The 20,185-nt window shown below is 41.7% G+C and overlaps 1 protein-coding gene and 1 long non-coding RNA gene across 2 annotated transcripts; both read right to left on the bottom strand.

Annotated features, from left to right (window-relative positions):
- Nucleotides 1–112: 112 nt before the first annotated feature.
- LOC117461723 (GRAM domain-containing protein 2B-like) lies at nucleotides 113–9,225 on the bottom strand. Its single transcript, XM_034103611.2, has 13 exons — nucleotides 9,185–9,225; nucleotides 8,293–8,439; nucleotides 8,102–8,159; nucleotides 7,592–7,664; nucleotides 7,241–7,344; nucleotides 6,846–6,935; nucleotides 3,273–3,344; nucleotides 3,103–3,165; nucleotides 2,910–3,009; nucleotides 2,664–2,717; nucleotides 2,076–2,178; nucleotides 1,185–1,277; nucleotides 113–265 (listed from the first exon to the last, which is right to left on the bottom strand). The coding sequence occupies exons 1-13, from the start codon at nucleotides 9,223–9,225 to the stop codon at nucleotides 250–252; spliced, it is 1,014 nt and encodes a 337-aa protein (XP_033959502.1). The 3' UTR covers nucleotides 113–249.
- Nucleotides 9,226–17,079: 7,854 nt separating this feature from the next.
- On the bottom strand, nucleotides 17,080–18,827 carry LOC139435588 (uncharacterized). Its single transcript, XR_011644817.1, has 2 exons — nucleotides 18,140–18,827; nucleotides 17,080–17,919 (listed from the first exon to the last, which is right to left on the bottom strand). It is a non-coding gene; the product is annotated as an uncharacterized lncRNA (long non-coding RNA).
- Nucleotides 18,828–20,185: the final 1,358 nt, after the last annotated feature.

Raw genomic sequence — 20,185 nt, 5'->3', positions numbered from 1 at the left:
CACTGCTGTGGAAGCACTTTGGAAATGATGCACGCGCAGCGGCGCAGGTCACGCGCACCTGATACAATTTGTGTTGTATTGTATTCTATTATTGTTGTTATATTTATAATATTTTTCGCTCCCTTCTCTTTTTTGAATAGAGGGTGCATAACATTCAACTGGGGGTGCAATGCATGCCTATGCACCCCCGTAGAACCGGGCCTGGGTGCACTGCATGACCTCCTGGAAGGGTCTGTCACCTGCCTCTGGCTACGTTAGCTGGTACCTGCAAACAAAGAGGAAGCTGCATGAGGAGAGGTCTGCAGTCGAGAAAGCACTAATCCTTTAACTAAGTTTAAGTAGCACCATATTAATACAATTCACTTAAAATAATACAAAAGTAAAATCGGTTTTGATCAGCAATATAGGCCTACTTAAGTTATCACAGTGGCTTTAAGCATAGAGGCGTCGTTGAGTAAGCAGAATTTGAGTGTGGTAATTTAATCTTTTAGAAAATGCATCACATTTTGTTCATCACATGGTATGCAATGGTGGAAGAAGAATTGAGTTTCTTTACTTGAGTAAAAGTGCGAATACCACAGAGTGAAATACTACACTACAGGTAAACATATTATTTAGGTAAAAGTGCAAAAATATTATCTTAAAACTATATTTATATAGTATATTTCAACTGACAAAGTAAGTATTGACAGAGTCGCTTCTATGTTGCAGCTTGCAAAGGTAGGTGCTGGGTGGCAAATTCTATAATAATTATATTAATTATAACCTATTTGAAGTCAAAATTAAAATATTTTATATCTAATTAATATAATAAATGAAATAACTAAAGCAACAACATTGTGCTTAGGTACCTACAATAGCTTCACCACTGTTGGTATTTATGCAAATCTGGATCTGTCAAAGTAAAACAGGTCTTCTCTGAAATGTAGTAGGAAGCAGGAAATGGAAAGATTCAAGCAGTAAGTACATTCCGACACCTTCAGCTGTACATCCTTGCGTGTGACTCAGATGTTATCTTTTGTCCACGCTGCGGTGGTGAACCTGCAGAACGACTTTTCGCATCTAATCTGATCTAAGTATAATGGATTTTAACGTTTTAAAAACTGGTTTGAGCCATCTCGCCTTTTTTCCCACCAGACCAGGTCTTTCTCTGAACACGCCTCTGTATTTCTGTGATTACTTACTCTCTGTGTTGGAAAAACAGCTGAGTCAGCTGCTCTTCCAAAGCGATGATCTTCAGCCCCATGTACCCAGACGCCAAGAGCAGCAGCATCATCCTGCAAACACACAATAAAGACGTAAATGCCTTGGAATGTACACTCACAATTACAATGCACTTTTACCTTGGGCAGAAAGTGAGCAAACGGTCTCAGATGGTTACATACTTAAGAGGCCTAACAAAAAGATAACAGTACATAGATTCTGTGTGAACAATGTGTTATAACATTTCTATAAATATCTCCAAGATTAAATTCTTTTATTCTCCTGAGAGCTTGAGGCCAATCCAGAGAGTCAACATACCAAAATGTTTCTCTGTTCATCCATATTTAGTTGAACAATGTTTATTTTAGAGCCTATTAGTTATCTTTAAAAGTCCAAGCTTAAAGAATAAAAGTTCCTTGATCCTCAGCGGCCATCTTCTAATTTTTTCCTTTAACAGGTTTTACTAAACACTATTATGGAGATTATTTACTTCAGTAAAAGTAGCGAATTCGTATCATAAAAACACTTCATTAAAAGTTAAAATAATATGATCAGTCCCCGACTAGACCTAAATATGGAGTGTGGACTGCTACTTGGTGAGGTCCCAGTTCACTTCCTGCCCTGCTGACCGTGGTGCTCTTGAGCAAGGCACCGGACATCCCCCACCCCCCTCACTCCGCGGGCGCTGTACAATAGCTGCCCACTGCTCCTAGTACTAGACTCCTGGTACTAGGATGGGTTAAAAGCAGAGAACACATTTCACTGTGTGCTGTGTGCTCTGCATGTGTGACCATTAAAGAGGGTTTCATCCCTCCCGATTCTATCTATCTATCTAAATGTATCTTAAGTGTGTGTTTAATATTAATACTCACAGTAATACGAAGACATAGAAGAGAACGCTGAGATCCCTGATTTCTCTGAGGAAGAAGAGTGGAACGACACTCTCAGCGATCCTCCAAATCCACCGTACTGCTGCTGGAGAGAGAAATCAGCTTGTTATTTTTTATTGGCAATGTCTATTATACCCTATGGGTAATAGATGATAAACTGACTGAACATTATCTAATAGCACAGTCAAAACAAAGGTTTTTCTGTTTCGTTTTGAATAAAGCACTATATGTGTATTAGATTAAGAGACAAGAAGAATTCTGTAATCTTCACCTATTTTGCAATAGTTTAGTTACTGTGTTGATGAGACTTGTTATTAAGTTAGGACTATTCAAACATGAAAATGTAGTTGAGATACAAACATTATTAGTTACATATAGGGCAAAAAGTCAAAGAGAGAAGAGAGTATTTCTACTGTTATTCATGTTCAAATAAGATATTCCCCTTGCTCTGTGTTAGTCATGTAATACAAATAAAAAGGGTTGTCAGTTTGAATTCTTTTTTTTCCTTCTGGAGTTGTGCATTATAATGAGCGGAAGAAATAAAAAAATAAAAATGGTGTGGGCCCCTACCTGTGCCATCTCCCTCTGTGCTGTTCTGACTGGTGGAATTGCCTTCTGTAGATCCTGAAAGTCACCAATATACAGTACGTTGTTTCATTCAGTGGTACGGTTAAGAACAGTTTCAATATTATCATGCTAAATAGAAAATGGCATTATTGGAAGGAGATTAACATTATTCTGACATACAAGAGCCAAACTAAGCAATATCAACCAGTGATGTTTACTCGTCACTTCTCCCTGTCATATGTTTCTCACCTTCACTGGACATGTGAGGAAGGTCATTGTTGAGATAAATGCTGTCCTCGCTGCCCCGATCATGATCTATGCTGTCCTCCAAACTGGAATAACCGGAGGCCTATTAGACAAGGACAGAGAGGCTGAAGGTAAAAGACTTGTCGTGTATCATGAAACTCTTTGTTTGGTTGCATTAGATAAGCAGCGAACATACCACGTCATGGACAGCTTCATTATCTGCAGAGGAGACATGAGGGCTGCCGTTCAAGTTCTTATCCTGTGTCAGACAAACACAGACGCATGAGCTTGAACTGAAAATGAAAGGTTTGACTGGTTTTATTTGATTCTTTGTAAGAAATGATGGAGATTTAGAGTAGTTCCTACCTGTTCCTGTGAACAGACGGTTTGGAGGAGTTGATAACACATCTCACGGTTCCACAAAGACACAAAGGTGCACTAAAAAAGAAGACAAAGAGGCAGGAGAAAGGGTTAATCATGGAGCAAACGGAATTGTGTTAGGACCAAGCCCGCCTTAACCTGCCATCAGGCCCTGGGGCTGATGGGTTTTGTAGGCCCCCTATTTAAACAACCAATCAAAGTCATTTATAGCCTCGGCAGGCTCTGTGACCGCACTTCTGCACTCTGCTCCACGCGCGCCTGGTCCTCTCCTCCAGATGAGTGACGTATCGGGCCTCCCTCATGTATTTGTCCGGTTGCCATTGGCTCCCCTCCACGTAGCAAGTCCTCGTCGTCCTCCCATCTCCTCCAACGGATAGTGTCCCTCCTATCTGTTTTTCCTCTCCCGCTACTCCAGCTACTCCATCGCTATCAGAACCAGACGGCTTACTTGTCTCCGAGGCTCCGCGGCCGGCACCGCTACCGCTCGGTACAGAACTAATCTGTCCTTCCTCCTCATCCTGGCCTACAGGTTCAAAATAACCTGTAAGCTTCGGCATGTTTTGTAATAGCTGCTTGTATCGAAACTCTTTTTCCCTCAACAATTTCCTTTTCCGAGCGCCACTCTCAAACTTTTTCTCCGTCATTTTCTCCTAAACAACCTTCATCTGTCACTCAATCACTCGCAATTTGAATAAGTCACATGTGAAACATATTCTCATTCTGATTGGCTGTGAAGTGGTGCCCACTGACAGTTTCGGAGTCATCATTTTTGAGAAAAATCTCTGGAATCCATCGATCTGATTGATGAGCGGAGCAAATGATCAAAATAGTATGGAGGGAAGATATTTGCGTTTGGATTACTGGTCTGGGGGAAGCTCACGAGTGTGTGTGTGTTTGTGTAATTTTGCGGTTGTGTGTATTGTGTTTGTTTCCCGGGGAAAACACTCACGAGAAACACCGGCTGTTGTTGTGCCTGCAGTGACGTCAAGTTACTCCGTTCTCCGCTTGTAATTCAGTGGCGCCAGCAGGGGGGGGGCAGGGGGGGCCATGGCCACCCTGATATATTTGTTGGCCCCCCCACTGGCCCCCCCACCACACACACACCGCCTCGCCAGTCACGTATGCGTAGTAGTTTATCTGATATTTAACAACAAATACACAGCCAGCGAGTCGCTTGATTTGAGCTTCCAATGCTCATACTGCAGCCCCTCCCTCTCCCTCTGCTACCATGGTAACACTCTGATACTCGCATGCACCACTCTGAGATTCGCATTTCTTTCTACTGACTGAGGATCTGATTTGACAAAAATTCACCAGACTTCTAGAAGGTAAGTCGTATATGTGCGTTGCCTGTTAAGCCCCACAACACTTTAGGCTTTAGTGTGTTAGGTTACAAAAAACGGAGATATGCTTACCTTTAGCTGTTATTCTGATCAAAATGTGTGTTCAATGGCATTAAAACGAGAAATACGCTGGAAGACCTGGAAAACAGGCTTGGGGCTCAGTAAAGGCTGGCTTGACTTCAGGTATAATTCGTCTGTAAACACACTTTGGCGGCTATCCTAGTTAGCGTTAGTTTAGCTTGCTAAGCTAACGTTAGCTGATGTCGGTATGCTGGGCTGGTGTAATGCGTAGGCTACTATTAATCACTGCTGTGTGTAATGTCAATTTGCAGAAAATGAGAAAGTCAACAGACATCTCTTCTTATTGTAAGACGAAGATGAGTAAAGGAGAGACAGAGCTGGCAGGGGAGCAGCAGCATAGGGCTAGTGAGGAGATGGCCATACATGCTAGAAGTACACGTGGAACTCTGTTTTGTAAAAGTGAAACTAAAACCTAAGTACAGTTTTATTAATGTGATTGTGACCTTTTTAATCATTTAAGTCTTCTACACACTTTAGGTCTGCAGCTCCTTCAAAATGAAATGAGAATCTATGCAGTTTTTCCTCTTCTGTGATCTGAGGTTATGAGCCGACCATTAGTCAAGTTTGTTTTCATAATATTCTGTATGCTAATTTAAAAAAAGGGTAATCAGTTTGTTTATAAAGTATACATATACATATACAAAACAAATGGAATACAAGCTATATGTATTACTCTCACCACAGTGGCCTAATCTAAAAAAATAGAAATATGTCTCGTCACCTATTTTCTGTCTAATACTAAAAGGTGGTGTTTTGTATCATTTATAATGTTTTGAATTTGCTATAAAGGTCAATAATAGATAGCGTTTTTGTGTTCAATCACAGTATGTATTTACCCTGTTATACCCCTTGTGTTTTTGGGTCCTGTTGAAATAAAATAGTTATGTTTTAAAACTTGATTTAATAAAGTCATGTCAATCATCTTTGATCCCAGTGTGACACAAACAGCTTTGTTCAGTCCAAAACTATTTATAACCTAGAGACAGAATATAACTGAAGAACATGTTGTGTTGCTGTTGTGTATTGTATGTGTTGAGAATGCTGAACATTTTGTGCCTTACAATAAAGGACTTATTTAAATTAAGCTGTATTTGTCTTTTTTAAAAGGAAAGAACAACTAGCATATAAAAAACAAAACAAAAAATCACCAACACATGTATACATAACACAAAACAAGGTTCTTTTAAATGTTGTTTGAAGTAAAATGTTAACTATCCGTATTATATTCACTTCAGATGAATAGTATCAGAAAATATAAAATAAGAAACCATACTATATCAGTAGGTGATTCTCTTTGCCATTGTTTTCATCTAGTCTATACTTTTACAACAATTAAATTCTTGGTTTTGGTGGGCCACCCCAACATTTTCAGTGGCCCCATTTGGCCACCCCTATGATACATTTCTGGAGGCGCCACTGTTGTAATTATGCCGTTATAAGCTTCAAAGTTGTATTTATCATCTGAATTTGCTGAAACAAGTTTAATATTCTGAAAGCCAAGACTTTGTTTATTTGAAATCAGATGAAAACAAACTGTAACGGACCCTGCCGTGTTATCTATGATTACTATACACCTTACATTCATAATTTCAGCCGGAGGGAGGGGGGCGGCGCTGTGGAAGTGCAGGGTGGCGAGTGAGAGCTGTCATCTGTATTTATCGTGTGATTTTGGAAATGAAAGTTTCATATTCTGAAAGCCAATACTTTGTTTATTTGAAATTTAAAAAAAACACCCGAAAAAAAAAAAAGATATTTTAATTTTTTTTTTATTACATTTTTTTTTTTTATTGGCTCATGATAGGCACCCGATCTCCGTAGGCCCCTGGGCTTCAGCCCAGGTCAGCCCGTGCATTAAGGTGGCCCTGGTTAGGACTACAGATGTTAATTAGCATTTTTGCTTACTAAATCATTTTTACATCATGTATTTAGCACTGTCCCTAAACGAGCCCCACGTTTTGGAGATGGGCATTCAAATGTAATAATGAAATCTGTTTCTATTGGCTTCCATCCAACTTTCAACTGCACAATCAACTATACATCTGTAAAACTATATTTGTATAGCTCAAAATTGCAATTAAGAAAGAAAGTGAAGCAAAAATAAAAAAGACAGATACGTTAAAGTGTGTATGCTGACCTTATCTCCATCAGCAGTTTGGATAGACAACATGGATAAACCTGAGTTGTGTTTCTTTATCCCGCAGACGCTCGACGCAGGAATCACCACCTGCAATATGTAGACATGATTCTTGTTGCCTTTACAGCATTAAAGAGGACATTGCAGATGTTTTAAAACATAATCTCTGGTTGACTTGAACTATGGATGATTATGGTAATTCCCAGGATAACAAATGTTAATGTTGACTGTTCCTTCTACAACAGTGAAATATTACTCAAAATTAAACACATGGTTTAATTGGACTGACTTTTTTGTGAACAAATTCAGAAAACCCAAGTGGTGCCACCATTTGTATGACAGTTCAGTGTTAACGTGTGAATAACGCTATATTTAAATATGTCTGAGCACGTTACCTTGGTGTCTTTGAGCAGCACTGACGAGTGGAAACACACATAGTTCTCAGATACATAGAGTTTTCCATGATACAGCACCTCCTTCTGCAAGGCACAGGAGAATGCTACACAAAGATATTTGTAGTAAGATAAGTCTTTCTCCAATTTAAAAACAACCCAGCAGTGTCACCTTGACAACCGACATGCCTGTAGAATCATGTACTAAAGTGTTTCAGTTTCCCATTCTTTGTGCATCACTTGGCAAACAAAGTATGGGCCAGCACTTGATCACACAGCAGAGACAAAGTGAAAAAAGGTCACAGCGTGATGTCATTTCCATAATCAATATCCAGAAACAAGTAACAGACTCACTGTGTGTAAGGTTCTCCTTCTCAGGGATGTCTGGGAACATTTTGTGGAAGGTTTTGTTGTGCTTCAGGAAGCTCTAGGGAGAAATGTGCAGTGAGGGATGTATGTTAATAAAAAACAATATAACAAGCAGGTTTGGTGTTTTAAATCCCTAGTAGCAGCGAAAACAAGTTGACAGTGACATATCATCAGCTCTGTAGTTGATATGGCAAACTTGTGAGTAATTGCTCATTTGCATATCTAGCTACGTTATCTGTCTGTCTCTGTGTCTGTCTGCTGTTTGGCACAATGCTTGTAATGTAAAGTGGATTTATGACTTAGTGACATTTAGTGGTGAGGTCGCAGATTGCAATCCTCTGCTCATCCTTCCCTTTCTAAGCAGTGAGTGCAAAACAGTGGTATCTTTTCAGGATCTTAACCTTGTTTATGTTCCAGTTAGTATATTGTAACATGTGTATATAAAACATGGTTGTTGCAGGCAACAAGAAGAAGAAGGATGTGAAGCGGACTTACAATGTTGCTGATAAAGCCATCTGTTCGATCAATGTTATCCTCTTCTGTGATAGGATCCCTGATGACAAAAACAGGAAACATGCACCAAAACAAAAAATCAGATAACATAACAGGACTTTTTCTAGGTAAAAGTATAATATTTATGTTTTGTTCTTAATCCGTGAGTAGTGTTACTTGAAAGCAGAATATACCTGATGTACATGTTGGAGTTGATGCTGTGTTTTAGCTCCTGGATGTCCAGTGGGGCATCATACCGAGTGTAGCTGTGGCTAGATTTCTTACTGCTAAACCTGTTGCTGCCTCTTCTTCCGCCAAGGAGACCCAATCCGTCCAGGTTACTGTCCCAGGAGAGCAGGAGTTAAATGTCAGACAGATGCAGCTTTTATGTGACGCACACAGGTGGAACAAACATAGAACATAAAATAAAGATAAAACGCAAATGGATACACATGTTGGTTTTTCAGACTTCACAGAGATAACAACCCTAGCAGGATGATGGTAAACATTTCCTAATGTTCACTCAAACTGTTTTCATCAGGTAGAGTCTGATCTTCCACAGTAAATGCAGTCAATTTCCACAGATATAATATAAATAATATAAATAATGACATAACACATCCACAGAGTGTAACAGAGTACAATGGTAGAAGAAGTGAATAAACTGGTCTTGTTTGTTTCTACATCCAATCTACTATCTCAGTTTGAGAAGTTATTTGATGTCAAAGTTAAACTAGCTCCAAACTTCTTTTTTTAATACCAGCTGTATTGACTTTCTGCCAATGCCTGGGCTAATTGTCGTCTGTTTAGAAGTGAAGTTAGTCTGCAGTCTCACAGCAACAGCAAGGATCTCCAGAGAGTGGTTTCCCTTTTGTAAACCAGCAGCTACTTTCACTGGAGATATCAGTGTGCACGGCTGGTGCTTAAAGTGTATATATTTATATATATACAAATATTATACAAAGAATTGAGGACAGCTTGAACAAAGTACAAGAGAAGTGTTTCCCTTTGGAAAAACACAAAAGGGACTGAAGGAACATAACATAATAAAAGCAAGATAGGGAAAAATATGTATGTACTACTCACGCAGAGCTGTCCAGTGAGAAACGCCTGCCTTTAAGACTCATGGTGCAAGATAAATACTTCCAACTTGCACACTTGCACAGATTCAAGGACATGCACAGACGCAGTGAAATACTTTCCCTATTGTCTTTGCCTCTCCCTCTTTTAAAAACTAATTGAAGTGAGATTCTAAGCATTGTTTCCTAAGAGTAAAGAAACAAAAGGTGATGACATCCTACTTTTAAGAATGGCCTCATACTGTTAAGTCTACCAATCAGCTGTGAGGGGTGGGGATTCTCACAGAAACGTAACCAATCGATGAAGGTATGGTTAAGAGGCCTCACCTTTTTTGTTCCTCATGGAAAGGTTCTATGGGTGGTGCTACTTACCCTGACCTCTTGACACACATGCAGACGCACACCTGTAAGCACATGCCCACAGGTATGCAGAGAGCATCATTACAGCCACAACAATGTCTCCTGACAGCTAACCTGCTCAGCCTGCACAGATACAGATCACAGGAGGAATGATGCTTTGATGTATCACACGGCATGACCTAGCAAAAACTGTTCAAGGTTCTTTATTGTCAAACTAACATAGCTACAGAGTAATTATGTCGTTGAAAATCTTAGGTCACAGGCTTCTCCAACAATGCAACACAATAATACAGATAAGCAGACAATATTAAAACAATATTAAAATATATTATATTAAAAGTAATAGCCTACAAAAAGAAAAATAGTTTTAAAAAAGTGAGGAAAAAAAAGTGGAATAGTGCAATTCGAGTCTATATAAAAGTTATTGGAATGATATATTAGATAATAGATAAATAATTACTAAGTAGCAGATGAATGTTATGAAATTGTTTCAGCAGTTTCAGTTGTTTAACAGTCTTATTGCCTGCGGGATGAAGCTGTCTCTGAATCTGGTTGTTTTTGTCCGGATGCTGCGGTACCGCCTGCCAGACGGCAGCAGACTGAACATTTTGTGGCTGGGGTGATGGGGGTCTTTTATAATCCTGAGGGAGTTCTTCCTGAGCCGCTGGGTGTAAAGGTTCTCCATGGATGGCAGCAGGGGCGGACTGGGGGGAAAAAGTGATCCGGGATTAATTGACAGACAGGCCCACTTAATGCACGGCATGTATCGGCCGGCCGGTGACGAAAGTATGTTACTTAACAAAAAACCCTATGCATTTAATGTTATTTTGGACAATTATTCATATAGTAATCACATTACCTGAGCCCTTGAGTTGCCTAGAGCAAAATAGTTACAGCATATATTTAGTGATTTTAATGTTAACAGATCATTGATGCAATAACATTTTGACCCAATTTGCCTGACTTGACACATGGAATAAAACATGGGCGTAGGAAGCATCCTCAATGTGGGTGAGACAATTTAACAGGGGGTGTGGGCAGGTGGTGGACCTCACCTCCTCTAGGGGGGTCCGGGGGCAAGCTCCCCCGGGAAGATATTTTTTTAAATGTTGAAGTTAAATGCATCAATCTGGTCCATTTTGAGAGCAAAATTAGGGACTAAATCTATGGCAGTCAGTAGGGGCTTGGACTGTGAGCCGTAGGGTCGCCGGTTCAAGTCCCCGACCAGACCTACATTTGGAGTGTGGACTTCTACTTGGAGATGTCCCAGTTCACCTCCTGCCCTGCCGTGGTGCCCTTGAGCAAGGCATCGGACATCCCCCTTCCCCCCTCACTTCCATTGCTCCCCGGGCGTTGTACAATAGCTGCCCACTGCTCCTAGTACTAGACTCCTGGTATTAGGATGGGTTAAAAGCAGAGAACACATGTCACTGTGTGTGCTGTGTGCTCTGCATGTGTGACCATTAAAGAGGGTTTCATCCCTCCCAATTCTTCTTCTTCTTCAACACCCATATAAAACAGAACTGTAAACAGATTTACTTTTTCTTTCAACATTTATTTGAACAGCAAGTGGAGGCAAAAGTGACTGCACCCAAAACAATAAACCTGCTAGCTAACTAGCCTAAACTCAGTAACAGAATGTGGGCAACACGTTCTTCTCCACAGCCGTGCGACCTCTGAGTCAGACGTCACTTCCCCCTTTTCTATCCTACGGGTACAGCCCAAGCCCCCAGGAAGTGCGCCGGAGTCTGATGAGAATATTCGTGCTGGTCAAACGGCGGTACTACACTTCCTTTAGGTTGCTGGGCCCGGAAACACTTTTTCCCATTGACTTACATTGGGAAAGAGTGGTCTGTAACTCGTTGGATAATTTTTTTTAAACTAAATAAACTACCCAGTATGAACGTTTGTATAGCCCTTATTAAAAACATTCGTTCCTCAAGTTGTAAAAATGTGCTAATAACGTTATTCTGAGAGTTATTTCCCTCTGCATTATGAACGCGCATCTAACCCACGGGGCCGCGCTGCCCGGCACGTTCATGTTACGTGTTCAGTACTACATGAGTTCTCATTCATAACACTCCTTTCGATGTCTCACTATGGGATGCGCCTCATCGCGGAGCAAACAGAAGCATCAATCTCATTACGCCAATCCTGATTGGCTGGTGATCTTGATGTCAGCGTCAGTGGAAATCACCCCCTATAAGTAGCTTGCGCCACAACGCATGCATCATTCTATAACACATAGGTGTGAGCAAGCTCTCTGATTGGTCAATAGGCGTGTTTGATTCCACGATCAAACAACGGTCAAATAGAACGTGCCTTTTCACAACAAGTCAGTATCCCTCCGCGTCTGAGAAAAACGGTATACCGTTGGGCCGAAAAGCAAACTGCCTGCAGTTTGCTTTTCGAACTGGAACAAGAAAGCAAATGCCCGAATCAGCAAAGGCTTTCTACCACCATCCAAGGAAGTCGGTGAAGCCTGGGGATGCGGTGTGGTATAGGATGGAGCCCTTGGGGGTGAACAGCCTGGGGTCCATGATGACCCGCATTAGTGAAGAGGCTGGCACTGCTACGCGTTACACAAACCATTGCGTCAGAAGCACCTGCAGACAGCGGCTGGCGGAGGCAGGGTTGGAGGCCAGAGAAATCATGTCCGTTAGCGGGCATAAAAATGAGTCATCGCTTCGCAGCTACTGGGCTCCATCTCTGGACAACAGAAAGATGTGGAGCAACGCGCTTTTTGCCGGTCCGGGACACGCCATGAAACGGCCACTGGAGGAAAGCTCTTCCGATAACCTACCCGTGAACACCACAGCACCACCTGCAAACAAGTCTGGCATGGAGTTCATGGAGAGCTGTTTCAAGAATTGCACTTTTAATGGCAGCATGAACATCCACCTTCATTCTGAAGCCAACATGTTAAATATGTAAACAAATAAATAAATAGCCTAATTCAAGAATTGTTGTAAATAAATTGTTTTCAATAAATTGGTTAATTTTTTTTTTTTTTTTTTGATTTTGATATACTTTATTAATCCCCGTGGGGAAATTGTTTCTCTGCATTTGACCCATCCTAGTGTTAGGAGCAGTGGGCAGCCATTTTGAACAGCGCCCGGGGAGCAGTGTAGGGAACGGTGCCTTGCTCAGGGACACCTCGGTAGCACTTGGTCTTGCCGGGACTTGAACTGGTGACCTTCCAATTGCCAAGACAAGTCCCTATCGACTTCGCCACCACCGCCCCTTTTTTTTTTTTTTTTTGATTTTGATATACTTTATTAGACAGTACAGACAGTACAGGCGTACGGACCTCGGCGCAAGCGCCTCGGTCCTGCCGCAGTACTGTCGTACCAATAATGACGTTCAAGAACGGCCTCTCGTGTATGATTGCTTAATTCAAACACCTCTTCTCGCTTCAGAGCACATCTCTACTGTAGCCGGGCAAGCTTCACTGTCCTCATACTGAACCCAAATACCCATTTCGGTCGACGGGCGCTCGCCGGCTACTCCTTCTGCTTCACAGGAAGACGGTAGTACTAACGCCAGTTAGTATTAAAATCGACCTCGCCCTTCTCTTCCCCGGAAAGTAAGGTAGGTCCGATTTTTTTAAGCTAGCAGCACACCTGTTGCTAGCTCGCTCCCTCTCTACCGACACCACGGTAGCGAGGAAGTTTTTTCTTTTCTCTTCTCCACGGAGGGGAAAAGGATTAAAAAGGAGCATACTGCCACACCAGTCAGTATTCTCCGGGAATAAAAGACCCACACTGTCCTTTTCTCCGGATTAAGGACAAGGTGGCTTTTCTCCCGTCCCACCTGTCGAGAGCGGGCCCTCTCCACGCCACGAGGCGGCCAAGATGGACGCCCCTCTCCCTCACACCAGAGGAGTCAGGGACTCGGTGGCTCGACTCTGCGGCTGCGGGTTGAAGATATCGGGCACAGACACACACCAGGTCTGTTCGTCCTGCCTCGGGCTGGAACGCGCCCGAGCCGCTATCGACAACCCCGGCTCATGCGGACATTGCGTCCGCTTCACTGTTAAGAGCCTCCGCCGACGGTTAGCTCGACAAGCTAGCCTGTCCAAACAGGACCCCCCCATGTCCACGGACCCGCCGACCGGCAGTCAGGACACGGGGGCGTCCGCCACAGAGAGTGAGCCCCTCTCCGTGTCGGTCTGGGGCTCACTATCTGCTATGGCTATAGAACCAGAATCCCACGCCCTGGCAGGCCGGGACCCGGTGACGGAAAGACACGCGGGAACGGTTTCCCGCGCTCCACCAAGCTGGGGCTCCCGGTTAGACCTCACCATGGTCTCACCCGCGGAGGATGTCCTCGGGCCTGACTACGAGGAGGACGAAGAGGAGGACGCCCTGGTGTTCCTCCTGTCCAAATCGGATGAACAGGAAGAGGACACCTTCATGTCACCGGCTCAGGCTGCACCCGGGAGCAAATAGACACTTGGGGTTAATTTAACCACAAATATTGCACATTGTTTGTCAGAATTTCAGGCAATCTTCTGTGCTTGGAGCAACAGCAGTTCAGGGTCACATTGACCATTGTGTCTGTGTGTGTGTGGTATATCATCATCATATGAGGTTGAGGCAGGCCCGGACTGGCCAACGGGAGGACCGGGAGGTTTCCCGATGGCCTGGCCTCTTAAGTGGCCTGCTGGCCTGAGGATTTTTTTTACACGTATTGTGAACGCAACGCTGCGCAAATGTGGGTCTGACTCTGGTCTGACTGCCTCACAGAGGGTGACTGGCTGTTGTTAGTGAATTCTAGAGCCCTGAAGGCAGGAGAGACTGAAAAGAGTCAAGGGAAGCTTATAAAAGTTAACAGCATTTAATTACACAAAAGATGCAGTGGTGTACAACATGAAATGTGCGAGTGGAGGCTCTCTCCCCATGCGTCCGGTCACTCCGGGTCAGCCGGAGGAAGAGGTCAATCCTGGGCTTGCTCTTCCTGTTGTCATCTGAGGTCTTCTCCTATTGGCCGACGTCGTCGGGGGCGGGTCCAATGCAATTCCTGCCTTGTTGTATTGTTAAATTACATCATTCTGGTGTCTGTGGTTATTTAAACATTCCCTGATAAACATTATTCAGCGGTAATAAATGAGTGCTAACCCCAGTGTACTCAGTGTACAACACCACATGTCATTTCACCTTTGATTCACGGTTTGAAAATGCAGCATTTCGCCACATGCTAATGCTAACCGGAAGTGAAGCATTTTCAGAATAAAAGTATAGAGAGGCGAAGTCCCTCCCTTTCCGGGAGCCTCCATGGGACCCCGGAAGCGTAAAATTATACATTGAAGTCAATGGAGAGAGAAAGGTTATCTTTTGATCCCGTTTGAATTGTGCCACGAATGACACATATGATGTTTGTCAATTTAAAAGAATATTTTGCAAGTCAAAATTTTTTAAATGTGTCGTAAAACTGTGAAGTTACACATTTTTTTGTGTGAAACCGCTGAGTGAACTACAGGTCTCTTGGTCTCGCACAATACGCGTCACCATCACAAAGACGGCCGTCACGTTAGCAAATTTCACCTGTTTCTTTCAGAATGAGAATAAAAGTATAAAATGAGGTGAGAATCACTACAAGTCTGGGCATGTTGAGAGCTGTACATACACGAAAGGGGAGTTAGTCGGTTCTGTAAGAGCAGCGGGACCGGCTTTACAAGGTTTCGGTGAGTAATATGAGTGCAATGTGTAACGTTAATGTCAGCTAGCTAACATTAGCTAACAAGGTACACTAACATGTTTTGTTTCAGTAACTAGTTTTCTCCTTAAGAACTTTGTGGTCTCTGTGTATGCTGTGGATAACATTAGTGTTCACAAGAACAAGGTACACTCCCGTGTTTTGTTTTAGTTGCTCTTCAGATTGAAGCGGCCAGTTTTATATCGACTATAGGCCTACAGTATATTCTATACTGTATGTGTGATCTCCTTTTACATCTCGTTGTGTCATTTGAGTTTATTTGCTGTGTGTAGATTCAAGGATTTTGGTGACATGAACATGACCATCGCGGAGGCAGTCCAGTTACCATCCTTCTGTCTCCGTGAGGAGGGTGGGTCATATATCACCCATACTGGCACCAGGTCCAAGGGCAGCTGCACATCACAGACCGGAGTCTCTGCTACTTTGTTGTGTGGACCAGAAGGAGGCGATCATCATCCTCATCCCCAAAGACCCTGCATGGCATGGAAATCTCCTCCTCCTGGAACAATTCTACAGCCAGCATATGCTCCCTGTGTTGGCCAGTAGAGAGGAGGACATTTAAATAAACATACTCTTAACACCCTCAGACTCTGCGTTGTGTTCCGTATGTGCGATGGGTGTTATGCAGAGGGGAGGAAAACAGGACACATCAGATTGGGATTGTGGTGGAGACGCTGAGCAGTTATTTAATTGTTGCATGTAATTATTATTATACTGCGTGCTTCTTAGTTATTCCATCTTTTGCTGTAACATGGATCTGTATGTAACTCTATATTTACTTGTTATCTACCACACTTCCTTCTACATCATACACCATCATTATACATGATGGTGTATATAGGATATATATATTTGTATACATTACATATCTGTAAATTGTATAATTTAATTTTTCGTATTTGGGATTGTTGGAAACGTCTTTTTGATCTCTGTCTATAAACACACACTGAGTAAGATTGACAATAAAGTTGACTTTGAAAAATATATATATTCTTTATGAAAATAGTTGACTGTTGGAGAAATGAATCCAAATGAAACGTTGGACTGAACTACAACTACGCCTTTAAATCTCTACGGACTGTTTTTCAGTGGGATGGCAAGTTCCTATCTTTAAACATTTATTAGTTTTTTCTCAGAACAGATTTGATTTTCTGAAGTTAATTTAACTTTGCCGACCATGTAAGGTCATTATTAAAAGGTACAATCAATTTGTTTAGGGTTGACTAAAATAATGAAAAACATTCATTTGGATAATTTACTGACAGAATAAGAAACTCAATAATGCTCTACTCACCTGTTCCTTTTTATAAAGTGAAACAGTTGAAACGATAGATTTTTAGTAAACTTAAAAACAACCTTCTCCAAAAGCTATCAAGGAATATACCGAATACTTATTTTAGAACGTTATTACATATTATTTGTATATAGTTTGAGTGATCCATAATTGACAGAAGCTTGTGTTTACACTGACCTGTTACTCATATATTAATGTCTTTGTAACTTATTTAAACCACTACCTCACTCATTTCTTTCATTCATCACGGTTCAGTAAACTAAGTGACACATGAACCAGTTGAATCATTATAATAACGTAGGATTGCAACTCTTTGAAACTGTAGGTGGCTCTTAAAAGAGCCGTTGTGTTTGGGTGTTGTTGGAGTCTACCGGACCAGGTCCATCCTCCGCGCAGATCGTTTGGATATGGCCAGAGCGGGGTCGCCGTCCGGATCTGCCGATGACCTTTCTTAGTTCTGAGGGAAAAGGAATTGTGTCCTAGACACTATTCTCTGTTAGCTGTACAAAACTAGACTTTGCACTCCAATGGATTGTTTCTTCAAATAAGCACTTTATTACACAGTTCAACAAAGATATATCAATCCATACTACACCACAAAACGCCAGCGCCTTGGACCCCTTCTTGAGTTCCCACCGTGACAAGCTCGTCAGTGTGAGATCCCAGTTGAAGTGAGTGCCGAATTCTGAATATATCTTGTTCTTTATAGTATTTGCTGTGAAGCCCCCACCTTTGGTGCTCTCTGTGCTGCAGTCTGCCTTTTCTGCCCAGCCACACACAGTTTTAGCTAAGGTCAGGCCAGGGCCATACTCCCTTTTCCTAATTACCTGTTTTAACTGGTTTTCTCACAAGACAGTTGCACCTGGTGTGGCTCCAGGGGCCCACATACCGTACCATGGTGTTCTGTCCTTGAAGATAACAGGATGTAGCCGGCCAGCAGTAAACTTTAACACGTTATTTTTCCACTCAGACAGCTCAATGTTTTTAGCGTTTCCTATAACAGGATTTACTATATCTTAAATTCACAGTTACTTTTTGCCTTATCTTTATCCTTCAGTGTGCTGGTCTCAGGTCAGTTTAAGCCCTCTCTCGCGGATGCGGCGGGCCAGCTGGAGGTCCTTGGGCATGATAGTGACCCTCTTTGCTTGGTTCATCTTACTGGGGGCAGCTACATGGATGTCGGTGCAGTCCACAGTCATTGTGCAGTTGAAGGCAGAATGGATGAAGGCAGAATGAATGTATTATTGACTCCGAATGAAGCACAACTTCATGTCATACAATACATTGACTTTATTTGTAATTGTGTAAAAACATATGAGCATTGATTAGCAAGCAGGACCTGCAGGAACAGAGCATGGTGATGGATGGAGCTGGGAAGAGAGAAGAATAAAGAAAACATATCAACTTCATTTTCGGATATTAAAAATTCAATTTCAAAACAAGTTGCCGCTCCTACAGTTTTCTAGTGTGTAAAGATGATTTCACATGACCTATGCACAATATCACACTCAATACATGTGTGTCTCTGGGGGGTGCATTGTGCCTTTGATGTATATAAATAATATACCATAACCAAATACTATTACGTACAGTGGAAATCAGGTTGCCAGAGCAGGTCAGTGTGCATGTTCCTCAGGGTCTCAGCAGTTACAGGTGAGGGAAAGGAAATAAAAGAGAAAAAGGTCAGTAACAACACTTTAAAGTAACACAACAGTAACACTTTGAATAATTATCCCTTCTAATAATTTTCTCTCAGTAATCACTCAACTACTGTCTTTCCAACAAACAGATTGACTCACCCTTACTGTCATCACAATGAAACACGTCCAGAAGAATCTGTCATGCAAAGCTCCCTGCCTGCCTTCGACTCTCCCTGACTGCTTCCATAGCACCCGGTGGATGGCGCAGTAGGCTACTCTTCAAATGTTTCACGAAATACTTACCATCTACTCTTACTCTTACTTCATGTAATAAAATAATAACTTCATGGTAAGGCTACTAAAAATGACAAGGCTAAGTAATGTAATGCTAACTAACGTGCTCGCTACTCGTCGCTACTAGCTAGGTAGCTAACTTGACTGTGTTCCATGCACAACATGTATATTACCTGAGATGTCTGATCCAGCGACTCCTGGTCCTTTCCTCAGACGGGAATCGATAGAACGAGCAAGTGGTTTGATCACGTATGTGATTACAACCTGGTACAAAGCACACATGCATCTTGTAAAAGTGAGTTTATTTTTAGCAATCTCTTATTTATTGGAGGGAATACATCGGTTATGAGATCTTCTTCTTCGCTTTAATTACGAGTCGCAACCACTTGGAGCATTATCGCCTGTGACATCACTTACGCGAGGCAGAATGGGATTTGGGATTTGTAGTCTTTGTAGTCGCGTATTTTTCATAGTCTTATATTTCAACAGTTTTACGACAAAATGTGACTTTTTTGACATGGAACTTGTTGTTTAAGATTGACAAACATCATATGTGTAGTTCGTGGCACAATTCAAACGGGATCAAAAGATACGTGTTCTCTCTCCATTGAATTCAATGTTAATTTTTCGCTTCCGGGGTCCCATGGGCCGGAAGTAGATGGGCGTGACTTCGCCTCTCTATAGTTAGTGAACTTCAGGTTTTTCAGAATAAAACTGATTTAAATTAAATAGTGTATTTAATTCAAATTACGCCATATCAACATTGATTTTAATTTCTAACACTGTCTACATGATGTGGCCTGCCGACATGGCCACTTTCATACAGATCATACACTAATGCCCTCGATTGGTCTCACAATCACAACTATAAATTAACCAAAAACAAATACATATATAAGTTTCAATGTTTTTTCATATTGGATATGCTATGTTATTGGTTATGGCCATGTTCTTATGATTTTATGATTATTTAAATGTGTACAGTTATGTTTCATATGTGTGTAGTCTCTTTATTTCCCCCTCAAAATGCACCAGATTGATGCATTTAAATTTAAAAAATCTTACCGGGGGAGCATGCCCCTGGACCCCCCTATAAGATTTGAGGTCCACCCCCACTTAAAATATGTTCAAATGAATAGGTTCCTAAATAGATTTGCACATTTTTTTACATAATAACCCATGTCCATATGTTTATTATTGGGTAGTAGATTTCAACTAGACTAGAGGGCTATCACTATGGGCAGCAACGCTGTAAATATTGAGAAGTACCCGTATGTGCACTCATAGCACATGCGCAACTTTAACCAAAATGCTCGTTCACATCAAGCACGTCAATTTGCGTACACGTAACAGCACCGTACGTTCATGAGAGCATGGTAATGGCTTGTTATTATGATGGATTTGATATTAACGAGGCGGCAGTTAGCAGCTAGCTAGTAATGATGCTAATGTACACATCAATCGTCATGTACTTATATTATGCTGTAACAGGATCTAGTGATATCCAACAGAGCTTCATTTAGCATGAAATAATTATTGCACTGTATATATATACATACATATATATATATATATATATATATATACAGTGCAATAAGCTTCTTAGTGCAATAATAAGCTACAGGGACGTTAATCTAACGTTGGTAATATTAACTTTATTTAATACAACATTTACGGTACAACATTTACATCATACAGCCCA

Source organism: Pseudochaenichthys georgianus, chromosome 17, assembly GCF_902827115.2.
Source record: "Pseudochaenichthys georgianus chromosome 17, fPseGeo1.2, whole genome shotgun sequence".
Taxonomy (NCBI): domain Eukaryota; kingdom Metazoa; phylum Chordata; class Actinopteri; order Perciformes; family Channichthyidae; genus Pseudochaenichthys; species Pseudochaenichthys georgianus.
The sequence above is the reverse complement of the archived record's forward strand: the minus strand, read 5'-3'. Positions and strand labels throughout refer to the sequence as shown.

Excerpts from the sequence above, each read along its gene's own strand:
- LOC117461723 (XM_034103611.2), bottom strand. The coding sequence starts at position 9,225 with ATGAGTCTTAAAGGCAGGCGTTTCTCACTGGACAGCTCTGC. Across the intron at positions 3,166-3,272 it reads CCGTCTGTTCACAGGAACAG|GATAAGAACTTGAACGGCAG; the intron begins GTAGGAACTACT and ends TGTCTGACACAG. Across the intron at positions 1,278-2,075 it reads TTCTATGTCTTCGTATTACT|GATGATGCTGCTGCTCTTGG; the intron begins GTGAGTATTAAT and ends GTGTGTTTGCAG.